Below are 21,765 nucleotides of genomic sequence, written 5' to 3'. Positions count from 1 at the left end.
CACCTTTGGGTGCAGTACCAAAATTTGGATTTATAAGTAGTGGGGGGTATTGGTATCCACCTTATAATAGTTTTATGTTTTTTTATACAATAACAAAATGGTCATATAAGAAAAATGGGCTAACTGCTCCGACTTCAGGGGAGCCTTATTTATTTACAGTTCAGATTCAGCACTCAACACTTAACCTATTGTTAATATATAAAAAAGAAAACAACATAGAAAACAGTGCAAAATATAAATATACTGTTAAGTATACAGTATAACAATTCAATATAATATACTAATATAAGGTGAAGAATTGGTGTGATATTAGTGCAGTCAATATATGGTCAGAGATTAAGGATTTCAATATAAATATAAATACAGTGCAAAGCAGTTCAGTACACTGTATTTATTTGCCCTGTAACATCTGCCATGTTAGTTTCTTGATACTCATGTGCGGTTCGTCAACCAAATCTATTTGAAGAAAACCCTTGTGTAGTGTTGTCCTCGAGCCCGGGATCAGTATCCTGTCCTGCTGCCTTCTCCTTAATGAGTCGTGTTTAACCAGTCGATACTGGTGAACCATATTCACCAGCAGCCAGTTATATAAAGAACTTGGAAACAACAGACAAAAAAGCCCTCAGAAGGTACATGTCATCTACTCAGGAAACCCCCCCAAAAAATAAAAATTGCAGCCCTAAGACAGGCTACAAACTTCCGCCAACACACAGTCATCCGTGCATTAAAGTCGGGTCTGCCAATGAGAAATCTTGCTTATGATCCTCAAGGCACAAGTTTTCCATTCTTAGGAATTAGCAGTCTACTATCGGCCTTGCGGACATGTCTGCAAGACAGTTAAAGGAATCAACACAACAAGTCAGTGGATTGGCATGGCCTCAGTATAAGATATCATGGCTATAGTGCCAATACAAAGGTAAACTATCATAACACCTTTCAGTAATGCCCCTTTTCCACTGACAGTACCAGCTCAACTTGCCTCGACTTAGCCTGCCTTTTTTCTTGCGTTTCGATCACCAAAATGTGGTACCTGGTACCTGGTACTTTTTTAGTCTCACCTCCGTCGAGGTTCCAAGAGAGCTGATCTGATACTTTTGTGTGACCTAAACAGGCTGCTGGCCACTGATTGGCCAGAGAGTGACGCCACTGGACGAGTGTGACGTCCGAGCCTGACACCCGACACCCAGAATCTTTCAATACTACTAGCATCAGCGTCCAGTCAACAATAGTGATTGATTATTGAACATGGCAGGATCAGCGCGTATAAACACGCGTTTCGCGTATGCGTGCTATGACGACCCACCCACGTTGAAGATGTACTTCCTTCTAGATGGAAACACAACGTGCCTGGAACCAAACTAAGTCATGCCACGCTAAGTCGTGGCTAGTTGAGCAGGTACTATCGGTGGAAAAGAGGCATTAGAGAGAAGAAGGGAGACATCTCTAGGTCCAAGGAAAATGTCCACAAACGCCTTTCCAATTTACTTTTATCTAGTATATCATTTTATATTATAGTTACGATTAAAATTTCCACAACAAGAACTCTACTCTGCCTGTATGGCAATGTCTGGTTTACACAAAAACATTACATCACCTTCATCCAAAGTGACTTTCAATAAATGCCTTTAACAATGAGGATACAACCCAAAAAGGGCAGTGTGCAGTGAGTGCTACTTCGTTATCTTCACCTTCAAAACCACTTTTTCTGAGGTTGGATCGCAGGGGCAGCAGCTCTGGTAAGGGGCCCCAGACTTCCTTTTCCCGGGCCACATTGACCAGCTCTGATTTGGGGATTCCGAGGCGTTCCAAGGCCAGTGTCTCCACCTAGACCTAGGTCTTCCCCAAGGTCTTCCCAATGGTCTCCTCCCCACTGGACATGCCTGGAACACCTCCCTAGGGTGCTTACCAGATGCCCGAACCACCTCAACTGAGGTGGTTTCTAAGTAGAGGATCAGCGGCTCTAATCCGAGTTCCACACGGATGGCTGAGCTTCTCACCCTATTCCTAAAGGAGACACCAGCTCACCCTCCCTAGAAAACCCAGTTCTTACAGTCATCACCCATCCTTCATTATCAGAAGTGGGGGTATGAACGAAGAACGACCGTTAGATCGAGAGCTGAGCTGGGAGGCAAAGCACTGGTAGATCGAGAGCTTTGCTTTCCGGCTCAGCTCTCTTTTCGTTGCAACGGTGCTGTGCTCCGATTCTCCAGCCAATCTCACACTCCATCATACCCTCACCAGTGAACAAGACAAGAGGGACTTGAACTCCTTCACTTGGGCTAAGGACTAATTTCCTACCCAGAGTAGGCAATCCACCGGTTTCCTCCTGAGAGTCATGGCCCCAGATTTAGCGGTCCTGATCGTCCCAGCTGCTTCACAGTCGGCTGCAAACCGATCCAGTGAGTGCTGAGGGTCAAAGGCCGATGATGCCATCAGGACCACATCATCTTCAAAAAGCAGTACTGAGATCTTCAGACCACCGAACTGCAACCCCTCCCCAACACGACTACGCCTCGATATCCTGTCCATGAATATCACAAACAGGATTTGTGACAAAGTGCAGCCCTGGCGGAGGCCAACAACCACCGGGAAAAGAACTCACTTGCTGCCGAGAACGCAAACACAGTTCTTGCTTTGGGAGTACAGAGATTGGATGGCCCTGAGGTGTGACCCCTCACCCCCTGCTCCCGCGGCACCTCCCACAGTATCTCCCGGGGAACCTGGTCATACGCCTTCTCCAGATCTACAAAACACATGTAGACCGGATGGGCCTACTCCCAGGCCCCCTCCAGGAGTGAAGAGCTGATAGTGTATAGCTGTAGTTCCATGTCCGGGGCGGAAACCGCATTGCTTCTCTTCAATCTGAGGTTCGACTATCGGCCAAACCCTCCATTCCAGCACCTTGGAGTAGGCTTTACCAGGGATGCTAAGTAGTTTCATACCCCTGTTATTTGGAACACACTCTCTGGTCCCCCGTTTTGAACAGGGGAACCAGCCACTGCTTTGGCACTGTCCCAGACTCCCACGCAATTTTGAATAGGCATGTCAACCAAGACAGCCCCTCAACACCCAGAGCTTTCAGCATTTCTGGCTGGATCTCATCAATCCCTCGGGCTTTGCCACTGTGGAGTTGTTTGATTACCTCAGTGACTTCCACAAGGGAAATTGACAATGAACCATCAGCCTCAAGCTCTTCCTCCATCATAGAGGGCGTGTTAGTCGGAATCAGGAGTTCCTCAAAGTGTATCTTCCAGCGTTCGACTACCTCCTCAGTTGAGGTCAACAGAGTCCCATCCTTACCTTTCACAGCTTGGATGGTTCCCTGTTTCCCCCTCCTGAGGTGCCGGACGGTATTCCAGAAAAACGTTGTTGCCCACCGAAAGTCCTCCATGACCTCTCCAAACTTCTCCCACACCCGCTGCTTAGCCTCTGACACTGCAGCAGCCGCAGCCTTTCATCGGAACCCTGCAACTGCCCAAGGAGTCCTCTGGGAGTCCTCTTCTGGGATAACATATCCCGGAAGGCCTCCTTCTTCAGTTGGACGGCTTCCCTGACCACCGGTGTCAAAAGGTTACCGCCCGACATTTTTTTATCATCATAAATGGTTTCAAAATGCTTTTCTTCACATTATGGAGCCTTTTGACTGATGGTTGAGAACGTGCTCTACTTTGAAAAGAAAAGTAGTAGAAAGTGGAAAGAAGTAATGCCATTACACAAAGGGTTTATCCAGTGGCGTCATTAGGCCTATTTTAGGGGGGCTTCAGCCCCCCTAAAATATTCTTAAGCCCCCCTAAATAATTGTATGTTCATTTATAAATATATATATATATATTTTTTTTTTACAAAAAAGTGCAGACAAATTCAATATAATGTGGCGAGAATTTGAGTTTAGATAAATAATCATATAACCAGTTATTATTAACTTAAATGTAAATGTAAATGTAAACTTAAATAAATCTTAGTTTCCCTTATGGAAGCGGTAGAGAGTCAGAGTCAGTGCGTCGTTATCGAGTCCATTCCACTTGTTCATATAGAGCACGCCCACATCACTGAAATCCACGTTTTCCCTGCAACCTAGGTTGTAATTTCCCAGTTTTTGTTAGCTGTTTGTGAAATTAAACGTTCGCTCACATTCTGTGCATCTCCTGGGGGCTAAGCCCCCCCTGTCCTTAAAACCTAGTGACGCCCCTGGGTTTATCAAACAATAAGCGAAACATATCACAGCAAATTACACAGAGAAAACTGGTCATCGCCGAAACCCACAAAAACAGCAACAATTACAATTTACAGGATTTTCCCTCAGGAAACCAATCTTGCTTCAGTAGCACCTCAGTCCTCACAATGGAACGTCCTGCTGTCACACATGTATCATCTTCCCATTTTACTAAATGTATTTCTACAGAGGTTTCGAATAGTCCACAATTCGAGGTTACCCGTAGATAGAAATAAATTCCTTTTGTTCACAGAGTTCTGTGAGGAAGCCATTCAGTTCCTGCCCTCGATGTGCCAAATATGGATGGTTTCATAAGGGTTCATAAGGGTTGTGTTTTAACCTTTGGGTGACGTCACAGATGCTACTGCTATAATATTTGGAGTCATGGTTTGGACCCTGTTTTGGAGCTTGTATCAAATGGTCAAATGACTAAAATCTATGATTGATGTCCAAAGCTTCAAACAAGAATGAAACCCTGGAAGGTGTTGGATTGATTTGAACGTTTGTTACTGGTTTCCAACTTTATACAAAGCATAACAGCACAATGAAACCACATGGCAGACATTAAGATATTTTAAAAAGAGGGGTGGTGCGCCCATCCAAAGGTAATCCACAGGTGCTAGACAATAGTAATGAATATAAGAAAAAAGGAGGGTCTGCACACTGTTTAAATGCTCCAGAAGTGGATTTATTAACAGGGAACGTTTCGATCTCTAGGGATCTTCATCAGGCATTGAAAACAATAGGTGAGATGACTTTTATCACATGACCCAAATGGGGACACCTGTCTAATCAACAGGGCGTACCCAAAAAAGTGACGAATGGCAAAACATGCACCTCAAGGTACTGGCTCACATGCAATGCATAAAACCAAAAGTGTCAATGACACATCAAGAAAAGATAAATAAATAATAAAATATAAAGAGAAATAATAGAAAATAATTAATAATAAAGAACAAATAATAATCTTAATAATAATAATAATAACATTAATAATATTAATGATAATAATAATAATAATAATACAAATGATAATAACAATTAAAAAAAATAACTGTATCCGTTACAATAAGCTTTTTTTTTTAAATAAAAAAATACATTAATGCATTCCTCATATATAAGCAGAGAAGGAAGTGTAAATTGCAGGCTATACACCAAACATGAACAATCAAAGAAAAGGTCTAATGTCAAAATACATATTGAGCCCCTTTGGAGACATGGTGTTTAACATGTGTATATAAAAAGCCTCCCTTCTAAGGAGCAGGTTATTTATGTCTCCTCCACGTCTGGGAGTGGAGACATGTTCAATTCCAAAATACCGTAAGGTGGACAGGTTGTGTTTTAGCCGCTTTAGCGCATTGAAATGGACGGCAACAGGATTTTTCTGATCATTTAATCTTATATTGCTCCTTGTTTTTATGCATCGCGTAGTCTTACCAATATGGGCAAGGGCACTTTATCAGGTAGATGACGTTCTTAGTGTTGCAAGTGATAATTCCCTTTATTTTGAGCGTCTTCCCTTTGTGTGGATGGCAATATGTGTTACACTTATATTTGTATAGGCATAAAGGGGGGCTGTCTGAAAGAGGCGTCTGTCAGAGATGGATCAGAACTCAGAATAGGCCAATGTTTGTGCACAATAACTTCAAATTCTCTGCTGAGTGGCGAGTATTGCGAAACGCAGGATAGTCTGTTATCCATTCTGGCCTGTTTTTTCTACCAAGACATTCATCTTGATTTACATTTTTAAAACGATCTAAGGCACGTTGGATCCAGGACTCTTCATAGTCCCTTTCTCTGAAGCTCTGCACCAGCTGGGAACTCTGTGATGCGTAATCTTGGTCGGAGCTACATATACGCCGTACTCTGTTAAACTGACTTATCGGCAAGCTTGTTTTTAAACTAGTCGGGTGGTAACTTCTCCAGTGTAAAATAGTATTTTTATCAATTGTTTTTTTATATAGGTCAGTTCTTAATGTGTGACCATCGTTGGAGATCAAAAGATCTAAGAAGCTGATTTCAGTACATTGAAAATCCAATCACTGAACCTGAGGTGCTTACTTCAGTCATTTAAGAACATGTGAAAATCAGAAAGTTCAGCAGTAGTACCCAGCCAAAGTAGAAATATATCATCAATATACCTGCGCCACGGTAAGATCTTGTGAAAAAAAGGATTAACATCCGGATTTAGTACAAACATTTTCAGACATTAAGATATACCTTCATGCGGATATATGTTGTTTCAACGCCGCCATTATAATTGGAAATTCTGAAAATTGCATCACGGCTGATTTAGGTAGTTCTATAGGGACAATTACTTCTGCTTTATCACATCTTTTACTTTTTACGGGTCTGGTTTAAAAGCACCTTAAACGTTGAAGGCAGAAACGCCAGGCCATCATGGCTCGTCGCTCTAAGTGCTTTGGAGGCAGTGCTGCCAGCTCTCCACTGGCCTCATCTCCAATGGCCTGCGCTTAAGTAGTTAGGCGGCTAAGGCAGCAGCTTCCCATTACAAATAGCGACTAAACACACCACCACCGCCAGCCAGCTCGTTCTCATCCAGTAACTGGAGCCAAACCACAAGGCGAAGGTGCTCAGTTACGTCTGGAAGGCAACTCTTCCCGTCCCAGCCGTGGCTGTCTGAAGTCTGTTGAAGTAAAGGTTCTGTTGTGTTCCCCTTACCTTCACAATCCAGTTTTCTGTACCTGCAGGAATGTGGAATGAAGAATGGTACTAAAAGAGATATAGTTTCTTATTAGATAGAATCCTGTTCTCACAATTTCATTCAATTTACATTCTTTTGCTCAGGAGAAATGAGGTATAAATAAATAATAATTATTGCTGAGAACAGCCTGGCTCGGAAATCACTCTTTGCGATCTGACATTGAGATTATCCTACATTTTTCTCCGAAAACCAAATCATTTTTAAGCAGTAAGAAGTGTGGGTTGATTAAGTCGGCTGGGGTTCATCCATTTACATGTCATTACCAATTATTAAAAAACTTAAATTGACCAAATGCGGTAGGGCCGAGCCCTTATATTGGGCTCTTCTCCTTCAGGTACGTATCTAAATTCAGTATTTGAAGATTTCCTTTTTTGGGGAAAAACATGATAAAAATAAGGTAATCATTTTCTTTTATCACTATCCATATTTACAAAATTGCAGGTAGAAGGTCATGTTTAGTTTCATCCAAATATCCCAGTGATGAAATAAACAAGCATGTACAGTCTGAGAATGCAGACAACGCCTCATCAACATCATCAACTGCTCAGGAGGAAAACCAGCGACAATCCGGCGGTCATCGTCAGGTTTGTTAACCGCAAACACAAGACCGCGCTGCTGAGACAGGGGAGGAGGCTGAAAGGAAGTAACTTGTTCCTGAACGAGCATCTCAGTAAACACAACGCAGACATAGCTGGAATGGCTCGCAATTTGAAGAAGCAGAGGAAAATTCAGAGCAAATCGTCAATTATTCACTTCAAAAGCAGAAGCCTGTACGACTTCACTTCTATCAGGGAATACTTAGCTACATTTTCACAACCATTCAATATCATCACAATATCTGAAACCTGGATCAATAAGGACAGAGAACTGGACTTCGACATGGATGTTTATGAACTTAGTTATATAAATTGACAAAATGAAGGAGGAGGACTAGCCGTATATGTGGACAAGACATTAAACTTCAAGGTTCTGGACAGTATGACAACAGTAGTGGACAATGTTTTGAAATGCATATCAATAGAAATCTGCAAAGAAAAAAGTAAAAATCTGATCATTAGTTGTTTATATAGGGCACCTGGCTCTAATATTGAGGTTTTTAAAGACTGGAGGGAAGACATTTTCTCCAACAAGGGTAACAAAACCATTTTCATTTGTGGAGACTTCAATACTGACCTTCTTAATCCAAGTAAACACAAAATGACAGATGAATTGATAAACACAATGTACAGCATGAGCTACTATCCCATCATTACCAGACCTAGCAAATCACATCACATTGTGCCACTCTCATAGACAATATATTCACTAACGACATTGAAAACAGTACACTCAGCGGACTATTGATAAATGATATAACCGACCACCTACCAGTTTTAACAGTTTATGACAGGAACTATAAGAAAAATAAGCCAGTCAAAAATAAAGAATACAGACGAGTTATATCTGAAGAATCGATGATTGCTTTTGAAAATGAACTGCTGGCACGGAACTGGAATGAAATGTATGAGAAAATAGACATTAACAGTGCATATGAAGAATTTCTCAGAATATTCGAAACATTATAAAATAAAAACTGTCCGATAACACAATATACAAGAAAAATACACTGTACCGAAATTTTATAAGGCTGAAAACTGAAGATTCTGAGAAAAAATATAAAAAATATAAAAATAAGTTAACTAAAATTATAAGAACTAATAAAAAAGACTACTATAGGAATATATTGGAAAAGAACAAAAACTATATTAAAAGAATATAGAACATACTGAACAGTATAAAAAATGGTTCTGGACTGAAATTATCCTAAGTATTTTTTGGTTGATTAAAAGGAGGAGTACAATATGGATGTTGTGGCCAACTGCTTTAACCAGTTTTTCATCAATATTGGTCCGGACCTAGCAGGAAAAATGCCTGATCAAGGGACATCTGAGCTAAATATGATATGATAATATGATGATATTGTTTTGAATTGTAAGGGTAAAAAATCGAATGATTGTGATGAGATAGAGATGACTGTGGTAAAAAAAAGTGATTGATGGAATAACAAAAACATTCACATACATCTGTAACTTATCATTCCAAACTGGTACATTTCCAAACAAAATGAAATCAAAAGTCATACCTCTGTACAAATCTGGGAACAAACATCACTTCACAAATTACAGACAAGCCTCATTATTGCCACAATTCTCCAAAATTCTTGGAAAACTATTCAATAATCGACTGGACAATTTCATAGATGAACACAAACTGCTCACTGATAATACGGATTCAGAGCAAATAGATCTACATTAATGTCTTTATTAGATTCAGTTGAAATCACAAATTCTATAGACCAAAAACAACAATAAGTAGGGATATTCATAGATCTAAAAAAAGCCTTTGACACAATATATCATGACATATTAATAAAAAAACTGGAACGTTACGGTATCAGGGGTATAGTGGGCAACTGGGTGAGGAGTCATTTGAGTGACAGGCAACAATTTGTGACACTTGGTGATTGTTCCTCTGTGTGTTTGGACATTGCTTGTGGTGTCCCCCAGGGGTCCGTGATGGGCCCAATTTTTTTATTCTTTACATAAATTACATATGTAATGTATCTAATGTGTTGAAACTTGTTTTGTTTGCTGACGATAGAAATATATTTTTTTCAGGTGATGATTTAGATCAATTAGTAGAGGTGATCAATTTAGAAATTAGCAAATTAAAATTATGGTTCGATATTCATCAAGTATCGTTAAACTTGAGCAAAAGAAAATTTATGTTATTTGGAAACTATAGAACAAATGAACAAATAAAGATACAAATTGATGGCGTAGACATTGAACGAGTTTGTCAAATAATATTCCTCTGTGTAACAATTGATGAGAAACTGAACTGGAAATCTCACATAAAACATATACACTCAAAGTTGTCAAGAAGCATTGCAGTATTATATAAAGCTAAAAAGGTTCTGGATCACAAATTACCACACATCCTCTATTGTTCACTGGTTTCACCATATTTAAGGTTTGGGGCAATAATTACAAAAGTAAATTACATTCACTGTTTATTCTGCAGAAAAGAGCTATACGGACCATTTTCAATGCTGGGTATAGGGATCATACAAACTCATTATTCATACAGTCAAAAAATACTCAAATTAACAGATCTGGTTGAATTTCAAACAGCACAATTAATGTCTAAAGCAAAAAATAACAAACTACGGGCAAATATTCAAAAAATGTTCACACAAAGAGAAGGGAGTTATGTTTTACGGGGATTGGTTAATTCTAAAATGAAAAAGGTGCGTACAACCAGCAAAAGTTTTTTTATTTCTGTCAGTGGGGTAAAATTGTGGAATAGGTTAAAAGAAGAGCTCAAGCAATGTCCAAACATAAAACTATTCAAAAAGAGGTTAAAGGAAATGATTCTCACAGGGTACCTTCTCACAAGGATGAAGCCGTTTGATTTTAATTGGGTGTTAATTGTTTATTGTTTATTTATTTAGTTGTTATTTATTCGTTTTAGTTTTTTTTAATTATTCTTTGGGGAATTTCTGAATTAAAATATAGTTTTGATACTAAAATATATCAATTGTGAGATGATATACATATATTTTCATGAATGTTTTTTCTTTATTTTCTTTATTTTTATTTTTTGAGAAATGTGTAAGAAATGATAGTATATATTTGATATGAACATATAAGTAATACATTTTATTTTTGGAAAATGATTTATTTGGATACGTTAAAAAAATTACATAGATATATATAGCCTAGCTAATAATAATAAATGAAAATGTTAATAATTATTATTATGACTGAGGAAGCTTAATTAAAATGAGTTATGGACAGAGGCGTTTCTAGGTTTCTGAAATATCCGGGGCATACCCCAAGGGAAAATGCAATTTATTTTGTGTGCTTTATTGCGCATGTACATTTTTTCATTAGGCTTTACATAAATATACAAATTACGCAGTTTATTATAGCTTTACATAGCTTCCTCACTGCTGTGCTGCTTATCCCCAGACATCTAAAGTTCCATTCAAGTTATTTCAGAGTAAAATTAATACAAGTGAGACAGACCTTAAATATAAATATATATATATATATTTATATATAGTGCTGTCAGTTTAACGCGTTATTAACGGCTTTAACGCAAAACTAAGCTCTTTTGGCTTGGCAAACGTAGTTTTTTCTCCTGCTGTCTACCAGCAACTAGTCATGTTAGAAAAACTACAACACCATACCGGATCTAGCTACACCGGAAACAAAACAATAAGCACGCCACACAAACTTGTTGGGGCAAGCAAGGATACGGAGCGGGTGAAAAACTCCTTAAAAGTGTGTGTGTCACTCTGTTCAAGCCTGCACGAGAGTTCAATGTTGTCATTAGCTTTTACGTCTTTCTGACCGATCGCAGTTCGAGGCCCACCTGGGCTGTACCACTTCGTGAGGGGGCGCTCAGTTACTCCCCTGTAGACAAAATCAACTTGGTTGCGACGTTGACAGATGTGAGTGACTGTTGCGTCTGAGAGGTTGCGGGCACACAGCTCAGGCTGCCGGACGGCGCTGCAAGGAACTTTTATAAACGCAATATTGTTATCCCGCAGTAATCAGCCCGACAGCCCCGAAACGTTAACGGCCCACCAGAAAATTCTCCCGATTCTCCCGATTACCACTCCGCCACCGTGTGTGTGTGTGTGTTTGTGTAGGCGTTATTTGATAGCCTGGTAATGTGTATAGGCCTACGTACGGTAGAAGTATTCATACTGGTTTAAATAATAAATGTTATAGTATTTCCCATCTTTGCTGAGCAAGAGTTTTGTTCGAAAGTTCAGTGATTGAAACAAAGTAAAGCCTGGGCTATTTAAGTTTTATGGTAGGCCTACCACTGTCATGCACCTACCCGATGTCAAGTGGACCGGGTTGAATTCACTGCGGGTCTCTCTTCTTATATCCACCAAAAATCAAATACCAAATATATTTTATTACTGTCCTCCTCAACGCTCTCTGATCACACTAAAAGGCTAGCAGCACGAAATCAAGGGATATTTAGAATAGAAAAAAATGTCAGAGTTAACTATGACATTAATGCGATTAATCGCGATTAAATATTTTAATCGCTTGACAGCACTAATATATATATGTATATTTATGACTGGAGATAGGATAGGTTAATTCACTTGAGGTGATAAACAGTCTGGTTATGTTTTTAAATCGTTTATTCTCTTGCCAGAAGGACTATCTAAAAGGACTAGGCTACTTTGAGCACTTAGACAATTATCAAGTATTTGTCATTCAGGTATCTAATTATGCTTTCTATTTTGTGTAACATTATTGTAACGTGAGCGTTTGGCTGAACCCAAGTGCACAGACTGGCGAAGAGCGTGGAACAGTGTCAATCGTTTATTCAGATTCAGGATCGGCAGTCAGACAGGCGGGGATCAGGAGCAGGCAGGATAGTCGGACAGGCGGGGATCAGGAACCGGCAGAATAGTCAGACAGGCGGGGGTCAGGAGCAGGCAGGATAGTCAGACAGGCGGGGATCAGGAACCGGCAGAATAGTCAGACAGGCGGGGATCAGGAGCAGGCAGGATAGTCAGACAGGCGAGGATCAGAGAGCAGGCAGGATAGGTGGTAGGTCAGGATTCGAATCGCGGGAAAGCACTGTGAAACACAGGAGACAATCTGGCAGGGAATGTTTGGGAGGAAAGGACTGATATAGGGGAAACACAGGTGAAGGTGGTTGGGTTAATTGGGAGTGATCAGGGTGGCAGGCAGGTGAATGGGAAAACCAGGGGTGGATCATGACAATTATTTTCTGTATGATATTTTCTGTTTTCTTTTACATGTTCGAAATAAATTTAAATCAAATTCAAAATTCAAATAACATTAGCCTTGAGAAAATTGGCCAAACATGGGATGACTGAATTATCTAATTGTTTTATATTATTTCATTATAATATTTGGATATAAGAACATTATATGAATACTCAGGCAGCACTTTGATACCTGCTGTCCAGGGAGAGAACTGGCAAGGCTATTAACCTTCTGGTTATGATAATAATAATAATAATAATAATAATAATAATAATAATAATAATAATTAGATGTTTAGGACGTCGTTTTCTGGGTGTAACCCACTGGTCAGTGTCAGCCACATAGACAAGAGGTTGCGGCATACAGCGTTAATGTTTTTATAAACGTATTTCGCAGCTATTTTCATGTTTGAAATTGGAAAATATAGACCAAAAGCTCCTACCTATTAATAATAATGGTTGGTAATTGAAATAAACATGAATATAACAGGATGTTTTCCTATTATGCTGCTCCATCTTGTGGGATTTTTCTCAGGGTGATTGATTAGTGCTAATACTTCTGCAACTTGAAATAACATATTCAGGACAGCCCTATAATGCAGGTTGTCAATTCATCACTGATATAATCAAAATCCTATTTCCTTTCAGGTGGTTGGACCGTAATGAAGACGATGGCCAGATTATCCGTGAGTTAGTTCCTGCTGGAGAGGGCCTGCGTCTCTTCAGTGAGTGAACTCTGGAGATCTGAATAATAACAGCTGTTAAACGAGTATGACAGGAACTATTCAAGCATGGAATAACGGTTGTAATACTACTGTCACATCAACAGCATCCAGTCATCGATCCTCTCCTTTAGCAGCTCTGTCCACATGAGGTCCACAGTGTTTAGGACCCGTCGGTCAGTAAATGGGTGTTTTCTGTTTGTTTGGACCAGATGTTAACTACCAGATCGCAATCAAGACAGGCAGCATCAATGGGGCCAGCTCGGACTCCAAGGTGTTTGTGAAGATGTACGGGGAAAAGGGAGACACGTGCAAGATGATGCTGATGGTCTCAGAAAATGACCTCAGCAACTACTACGAGACAGCCCGCACTGACATCTTCACAGTAGAAACCTTCGACATTGGAACGGTATGGTGTTTTAACAGAAATATAAAGAACTGCTCAAACTCAGAGAAAACGTGTCTGGGGTAGAGTTTGTGGAGGACAGGACGAAAAAACCAAGCAGACTATAATACAAATTAAAAGCATTAGAGTCATTCAGAGATATTCAAGATAGGGAATGAATTATATAATCTCCAAAAAGTATCTGCAATATAATCAATCCCAATTATTGGTGCGTTGAATTCAGGGTGGGATCCAGGTGGCGTCAAAGGGATGATCTTCACATACTGCAAGCCTTATTTATCCTCATACATCATCCAATGACTCCCTCCATCGCAGCTGTTTGACATGTTTGTATTTACTTTCTCTCGTCAGCACAGAATTGTGTCAAATATCTATAGTGACGTCAAAAGTTGCATGAATTGGTTAACCTGATCTATCTGATTTAGGACCACATATGAAAGTGGAAGAGTGCGAATTATAGAATGAGAATGGAGGGGGGGTCCACCTTTTCTCCAGTTGAACCCAGGCGCGTGCTCCACTGAACTGAAGTCTCAGAATCCTCACAGTATCCGGCTTGATTAACGGAATATCTGTCTGTAAGGGATGGTGAATTAAATCCATTACACCAGCTTATGGAGCACGTACCACATACTTTGTAGTCAAGGGTGACCAACAATGCAGAGCAAAACCAGCTAGCAAGTCAGACCCCCAAACAAACAACAACAGTAGAACATAACCTCTGCTCAAATGCAGACCCAGGCATATCCTAACTTTGAAAATGATAGATTAGAAAAAATAATTCCACCTTCCACATTCCACATTGTAGATCCTGTCCTGATCCTAATACCAAAATTAATGGATAAGATAGCCCTCTGTCTATAGGCTCAAACACATCTTTAACATTAATTCGGAAAAATACGTCTCTAAGTTAAAACCTATGGTGCCTGTAGAATATGGACTAACACTATTTTCAAGGTAAGAAAACAACTGACAAAGTTCGATGTTTGGGTGGTCTATGCCTTAAACTAAAATAGATGTATGCCAAAGATTCAAGATCAAATCAGTCTTACCTTAAAGAATTGACTGCGTCTCTAATGGTCTCTTTTTCTTTATCTTGTGACCCCAGAGGGGCTCCGTAGGAATCACATTTTATTACACTTTTATTTAAATGACAATCATTCAAATTTAAATTAATTAAAGACGATCCTGATATAAGATGTTAAACTAATAAACAAACCAGTGCAGACATACCCCTACACTTTAACAAAAAGCTGCAACAAGCATAAACGTTTTGTGCCATGATGTAAAAGTGTTGAGGCAGACCAGAATGGAGTTCTGGACTGTAATGGTTTGTTCCAGATATGTGGTGCATAGAAGCTAAAGCATCGGAGCTGTCACTCTGTCCCCTGTTTGATTAACCTAACCAATGAAACATCCATGATGCGTCATAGATCAACCGCTTCCTGATTGGCCACACCAACGAAGGGCTGCGTGCTGGTTGGTTCCTGGACAGTGTTGTGATTTCTGTCCCAGTCCACGGGAAGCAGTACATGTTCCCCAGCCATCGCTGGCTCTGCAAGGATGAGTCAGACGGGAAGGTGGAGGTGGAAATCTATCCAAGTGAGATCCTGGACATCGAACGAAGTAAATAAACACCATCCCTCACCTAACCCTTTTAAATATCAACAACACTGATACACTTAACATTGTGTCTCAGGCAAAAACACATTTAGTATCATACTTGATTAATGTATTGTCGTATTTGTCTCAATAAACACCACTTGTACGCCTGGACGTAGCAGGGGCAATTGGTGGGGCTTGGAAGCGGGTGCACCAGCATTGATGGACAAGTGGGAGTGTCCACCTAGATGTATATGTATAGATTAGCAACATTTGCTACAGTCCACTGGGTAGGCTGGTAGATTGATCTATCCAGCATACATCAAGTATTATTTTTTTCTAGTCTTGTGCTGTTCGGGGGGCTAAATTTGTTTTTTAACCTTAATTGATAACAAATCCACTGAGAAACAAACCTCTGTTTTCCATGGCCATGACATGACATGGATGTGAATGAAACAAATGTTATGTTGTATTTCTGTTTTGTTCTGTATTGTACTGGTAATCTGCACTTTAAAACATTGAAATTATTATTGTTCAGCAGAAAATATGAACACTTTATTTCTAGATGAGGAAAACCCATTGAAGTGAATATCATGAAACAGTTTAGGGACCAATCACTTATTACTGGAGCGAATTCAAATTCTGGACATCATGACTAACATCAAGATGTTAGTATCAAAGCAATACCCCTGGTTTAGCATCACTAACCCTAACCTACTCAATAACCATGCCGCCTCGTTAACAGTGATCAACTATGAGGTGACCGTGACCACCGGGAACCTGCGAAATGGAGGAACCAATGCAAACGTCTTCTGTCAGATCTATGGGGAGGAGGGGAAAACAGAGGTTCTGGCTCTCAAGAACCGCTCCAACAATTTTGAGCGTGGTACCACTGAGATCTTCAAGGTGAAAATAAGTTTATTCTTCTTCTTGATTTGATATTTTCTCCATTCATTTATCTGTTGATACTTTCAAACACCATCTTGTAACACACCTTTTTAGTTGAACTTCCTTCTATTGTCGGATCCAGCTGTCCTACTCTGTTATAGCAGAACTTCTGGGATCCCACGGCACAGAACAAAACATGGAGGGGAGAGCAACACATGGTTTCCTGTTTTGTTGAAGAAATATTCCAAAAAAGAAAACTAATTTGTGCGAGTGGATGAAGCTTTGAGAGAGGGATTTTAACAAGTGTGATTCTACAGTTGCCAGTTTACATGGTGTTGATTTGGAACCTTTACAGACACGTTAACGACTGCTGGCCAGGTTTGACAATGATGCGCTCACAGTTATCCACCTCTACAACGTGAACGAGTTAAACAAAAACAAAGTGCAGAAAGTTAAAGGCCCTGTTAGAGCTAGTGTTGCACGGTATACCGATACTAGAAAGGTACCACGATACCCTCACGCAAAAAACGATACGATACGCAAATTTTTTAGTATCGATACTTTTGTAAAAAAAGAATACTTTTATTAAAAAAATGAGAAAATACGAAAGAAAAAAAGACTTTGAACGGAAGGACTTGCACATACACAACAAGCATCAACTCTCAGTCATACTCCTTGCACGCAGGGGCTAGTCAGTGGGCGTGCCCCTCAGCTCACACCCAGCCACAGCCACAGCAGGCAGTTCACTGAGCAGTGAGAGTGAGGCCCTGTCCACACTAACCCGGGTAAATATAAAAACGCACATTCGCAATTAAAAGATCTCCGTCCACACTATCGTTTTCATATCGTTTTCGGAATGGTTTGCATCCACGTTCCACACTGAAATGATTTTGATAAACAGTTATTGTCATGGTTACGCGACTCCCGCCACGCCTCTCTGTTTAGATTACAGGCGCGCGATCAGCCGATAGTTGCAGTTGATCAGCTGGCTAATCATTTTCACTCACAAGTAAAAATATGGCTCAAACCAAAAGTACAAAGGCAATTTTTTTTATTTAGAAACGCCGCTCTAAGTACGGTTTGACCTGGCGTCTTTGCGTTTTTTCCCCATCGCTTAAGCACAGCAAGTACAGCGCTCACCTCTGGCATTGGACAAACAAATATGTTTGAGGCAATATGTCGAGTTGTAACTGGAGATACAAAAATACATTGTACAGAGAAATCAATTTCTGATGACCGTCTCGGTCTCGAGTGCAAGCTTGTGGCAGCGTCATGGCAACCAAACGTCATAGTTTCTGAAAGCCTCCGTCTACCCTGACCACACTACAACGCAAACCCAGCGTTTTCACATTTATCCTACTCAGCGATAAAAAAAATAATAATAATAAAAAAAAACATATTTTCAGTGTCGGAATTCGCCGTTTTAGTGTGAACGGAAGGGCTAAGCGGATAAATATTTAAGCGTTATATGAATAGTTATATGAATAGTTATTGTGTGGAGTGCGGTAAATGACGAGACAAGAGACGGAGATGGGTCGAGTCAGCTTTACTCTCCACTTCAAAACTAAACAAGTTACTCCAGCATGAGTTCAAACGTAACAGCCGTAAACCAGAACACCCGTAAACCCGAACTGTCGTAAACCCTTTTCCTTAAAGGAACAGTCCCTTGGTGAATGTCTTTATTATGTTGTCCGGGGGAGACCATGGTGAGACGTTGGAATGGGAACGAAAGCGTCCGCAATGTCCCGGGACGCAGCACGATGGGAGGCAGCCGACCACGGGGCCGTGGCGTCCGGAAGAAACTCCCCAGGGACGCGCAGGGGCTCTGCCGACGAGGCCTGAAGATCGTCCTTGGGGGCGGAGCGAAGGCACAGCATAACCCATGGGAGGCGGTCAGCCCAGTCGCTGCCCGTAAGGCTGGCCCTGAGCGCGGCCTTCATGTCCCGATGAAACCGCTCGCAAAGCCCATTGCTCTGTGGGTTATAGGCTGTGGTACGGTGGACCTTCACCCCCAGGACCTCGGCGACCGCAGTCCAAAGCTCCGACGTGAACTGCGGCCCCCGGTCCGAGGAAAGGTCGGACGGTGTGCCAAAACGGGCCACCCAAGCCATAACGAACGCTCGGGCCACCTCAGCTACTGTAGTGGAAGACAGGGGAACCACCTCTGGCCACCTGGTGGTCCTGTCCACCATGGTGAGGAGGTAGGTGTAACCACGGGAGGGTGAAAGCGGGCCCACCAGGTCCACATTCACATGGTCGAAACGCCTCTCCTGCACTTTGAAGAGAGCCAAGGGGGCTTTGGTATGCCGAGTCACCTTTGCACGCTGGCACGCCACACAGACAGCGGCCCAGGCCCTGACGTCCTTCCGCAGGCCCGGCCAGAAGAACTTGGCCCCCACCAGCTTGGCAGAGGCCTTCACCCCCGGGTGGGAAAGGCCGTGGATCGTTTCAAAGACCCTACGCCGCCAGCCAGCAGGCACCATGGGGCGCGGTTGGCCAGTGGAAACGTCGCAGAGGAGCGTAGTGTTGGCCGTACCAAATACCACATCCTCCATGAGGAGCGCCGTGGGGGCCGCCCTGTAGGCCTGTACCTCAGAGTCCGTAGCCTGATCCCCAGCCATAGCTGCGTAGTCGAGGCCCAAGTGGACGGAACCAATAACCACCCGAGAGAGGCAGTCGGCTACAAAATTGTCCTTGCCGGCCACATGCTGAATGTCCGTGGTGTACTCAGAGATGGCGGAGAGCTGACGCTGCTGCCGACCAGACCATGGCTCCGAAGACTTGGCCATGGCGAACGTCAGCGGCTTGTGGTCAACGAAAGCCGTGAACCGACGGCCCTCCAACAGGAAACGGAAATGACGGGAGGCGAGGAAAAGAGCCAGGAGCTCCCTGTCGAAGGCGCTGTATTTCCTCTCGGTGTCACGGAGCTTCCGGCTGAAAAAGGCCAGCGGCTGCCAGGCTCCGCCCACCCACTGCTCACACACAGCCCCTACGGCATAATCAGTGGCGTCCGTAGTAAGAGCAACAGGGGCGGTCGGAGACGGGTGCGCCAGCAGAGCAGCGTTGGCCAACGCGGTCTTGGCAGCATTGAAAGCAGCCGTCATCTCTGTGGACCAATCCAACACGTCTGCCGGCCTCCTGCCCCGCAAGGCGTTGTACAAGGGTCGCATGAGCTGGGCCGCATGGGGGAGGAAACAGTTGTAGAAGTTCACCATGCCCAGGAACTCCTGCAGGGACTTCACAGTGCGCGGGCGTGGGAAACTGGCGATGGCGTCCACCTTGGCCGGGAGGGGAACCGCCCCCTGCGGGGTGACGTGGTGGCCGAGGAAAGTGATGGAGGACTGGCCAAACTCGCACTTGGCCGGGCCCTTGCATTTTAAAATGTCAATGCACTTTTCAGCCCTGAATAACAGTAAAAGCTATTTAATAATTGATTTGCATGCATAGTATATGACACTTTCCATTGAACAATTACCCCTGTTAATTACAACAAGAGGTTGAGAACTAGTTTATCTAATGTCTGATCGGGGAGACTAGCTTTCAGTTTCTCCTTACCACCTCATGTGTAATTTCCTTTCTTCCTCCTCTGAGATGTATCTCTGTGACTATGATTTGTACTCTAATTGCGCATTTCTCATTTCTTGGTCTTGTTTCGTGGTTTCCCTCATGTTGTTAGTGTTTTGAATGAAAAGCCTTCTATTAGCATTTGTTTGGGTTTGATTCAGAGGAAAGGTATTTGTTCTTCTAAGAAAAGGTATGAACAGGTGTCTCCACCTCTCCTGCTGCTGCTCAAGGTGGAGGCCATCGACGTAGGGAAGGTCTACAAGATTCGCATCGGTCACGACGGCAGCGGCATCGGGGACGGCTGGTTCCTGGAGACGGTGAACATCAAGCGGCTGACCATGGCCATGGTGCAGGTGGAGGTCAAGGTGGAGCCCAAGAAGGACAAGAAGAAGGACAAAAAGAAGAAGAAGAAGGAGGAGGAAGTCAAGGTGGAGTACATCGAAGAGCTGCAGGAGGTGGTGGAGACACTTGCATTCCCAAGCAACCGCTGGCTGGCCCGGGACGAGGTGGACGGCGAGATCGTAGCTGAGCTGTTGGCGGAGGGCACTGAAGACCTTGATAGTGAGAGGATGGGGGAGAGGGGGGCCTGGTGTCTCAGCAAGTCACTCAATCGCTATCATTTTGGGCCATCCAACCCTTATTTTTCTCTCTATTTTGAGTCAGGGTTAGGTGGGTCAGGTTAGAATATACTTATGGTTTTGGCAATAGCATCCAGCAGCAGCCCTGGAGCCGGGCACTGTGATGTGGCAACAGCACGGTAGGGTGGCAGGTTGGTTTTTTTCAGGTTTTTTTCGACGTTTTGCGTCACAGCCCCAAGATTCCCCAGTCGAGATTTTATTGTAAAATTTTCTTGTTAAATGTCAATAAAATAATAATTAATAATAATTAATCGAATTAAAAAAAATACAAATAAATGTTTTTCATCGTCAATTTTTCTTGTTAGATTTCAATAAAATAATTAATAATAGTTAATCAAAAGAAATGAAAAAAATATACAAAAATATATATGTATATATATATATATACCAAGCGTACCAAATGCTGCATCGAAGACAAGGGCATATTTGATTTATAGTAACTTCACACACTGAAAAGATTTCAAGGAATTCTCTATATGACAATGTTTATCTTTGAAGCAACTTGTCATCAAAATAAATGCTGGCCTGTACTTCGACGTCGAAAAAAGCCGACCTGCCACACCACGGTGCCATTGCCACACCATAGTACCCGGCTCCGGGACTGCAGCTGGATGCTACTCAGTTTTGGATATGGTTAGGTAAGGATAGGGTGAGGTAAGCTTAGGATTGTGTTAGGGTAGGTTAGAGTTATAGTTAGGCTCGGGTGAGCTAAGGCTCTGGTTAGGTTAGATTTATAGTTATGGTTAGAGATATGGTTAGGTCAGGGTTAACCTCTATAAAAAATGTACTGTTGCCTACAGAGGTTTTTGTATCAGATACATTCTGGTTTCTGTTTTATGGTCAGATTAGTACTGACCAATCACGTTTGAGCGGGCTCTCAGAACCCATCGGCTATCGTCTGACAATGATTTAGCTTTTTATTATCTATGTTTTCGAGATTAGCCAAAATGTCGCTTGGAACTGAAACACCTGAACCAAATATCGATGTTTGTGTATTGTGTAGAGAAACATTAGACTTCAACTCTCTTGCATCTCAAGGGGCTAATCTGACTTTAACCAATTACCTGCGCATGGAAGGTGAAGCCCTGGCCCGAATATCCGTTATCCAGGGACAGAAATACTGCCCCTTGTCCCCGGAGGTAAAACTGCCCCTTATCCCCGGAGGTAAATACTGCTCCTTGTCCCCGGAGGTAAATACTGCCCC

At 42.1% G+C, this 21,765-nt stretch overlaps 1 protein-coding gene across 1 annotated transcript in view; it reads left to right on the top strand.

Moving 5' to 3' along the window:
- Window positions 1-21,765, top strand: part of LOC307089418 (lipoxygenase homology domain-containing protein 1-like) — a gene marked incomplete at both ends in the record, with an annotated part of 86,130 nt that overhangs the window by 21,763 nt on the left and 42,602 nt on the right. Inside the window, 5 exons of the mRNA XM_079755701.1 lie at window positions 13,393-13,469; window positions 13,679-13,875; window positions 15,303-15,495; window positions 16,217-16,377; window positions 20,154-20,484. Coding sequence (XP_079611827.1) covers window positions 13,393-13,469; window positions 13,679-13,875; window positions 15,303-15,495; window positions 16,217-16,377; window positions 20,154-20,484 — 959 coding nt within the window. The remainder of the gene's footprint in view (window positions 1-13,392; window positions 13,470-13,678; window positions 13,876-15,302; window positions 15,496-16,216; window positions 16,378-20,153; window positions 20,485-21,765) is intronic.

Source organism: Pollachius pollachius (genome assembly GCF_949987615.1).
Source record: "Pollachius pollachius genome assembly, chromosome: 18".
Lineage (NCBI taxonomy): Eukaryota > Metazoa > Chordata > Actinopteri > Gadiformes > Gadidae > Pollachius > Pollachius pollachius.
This window is presented reverse-complemented; position numbering and strand designations above follow the sequence as displayed.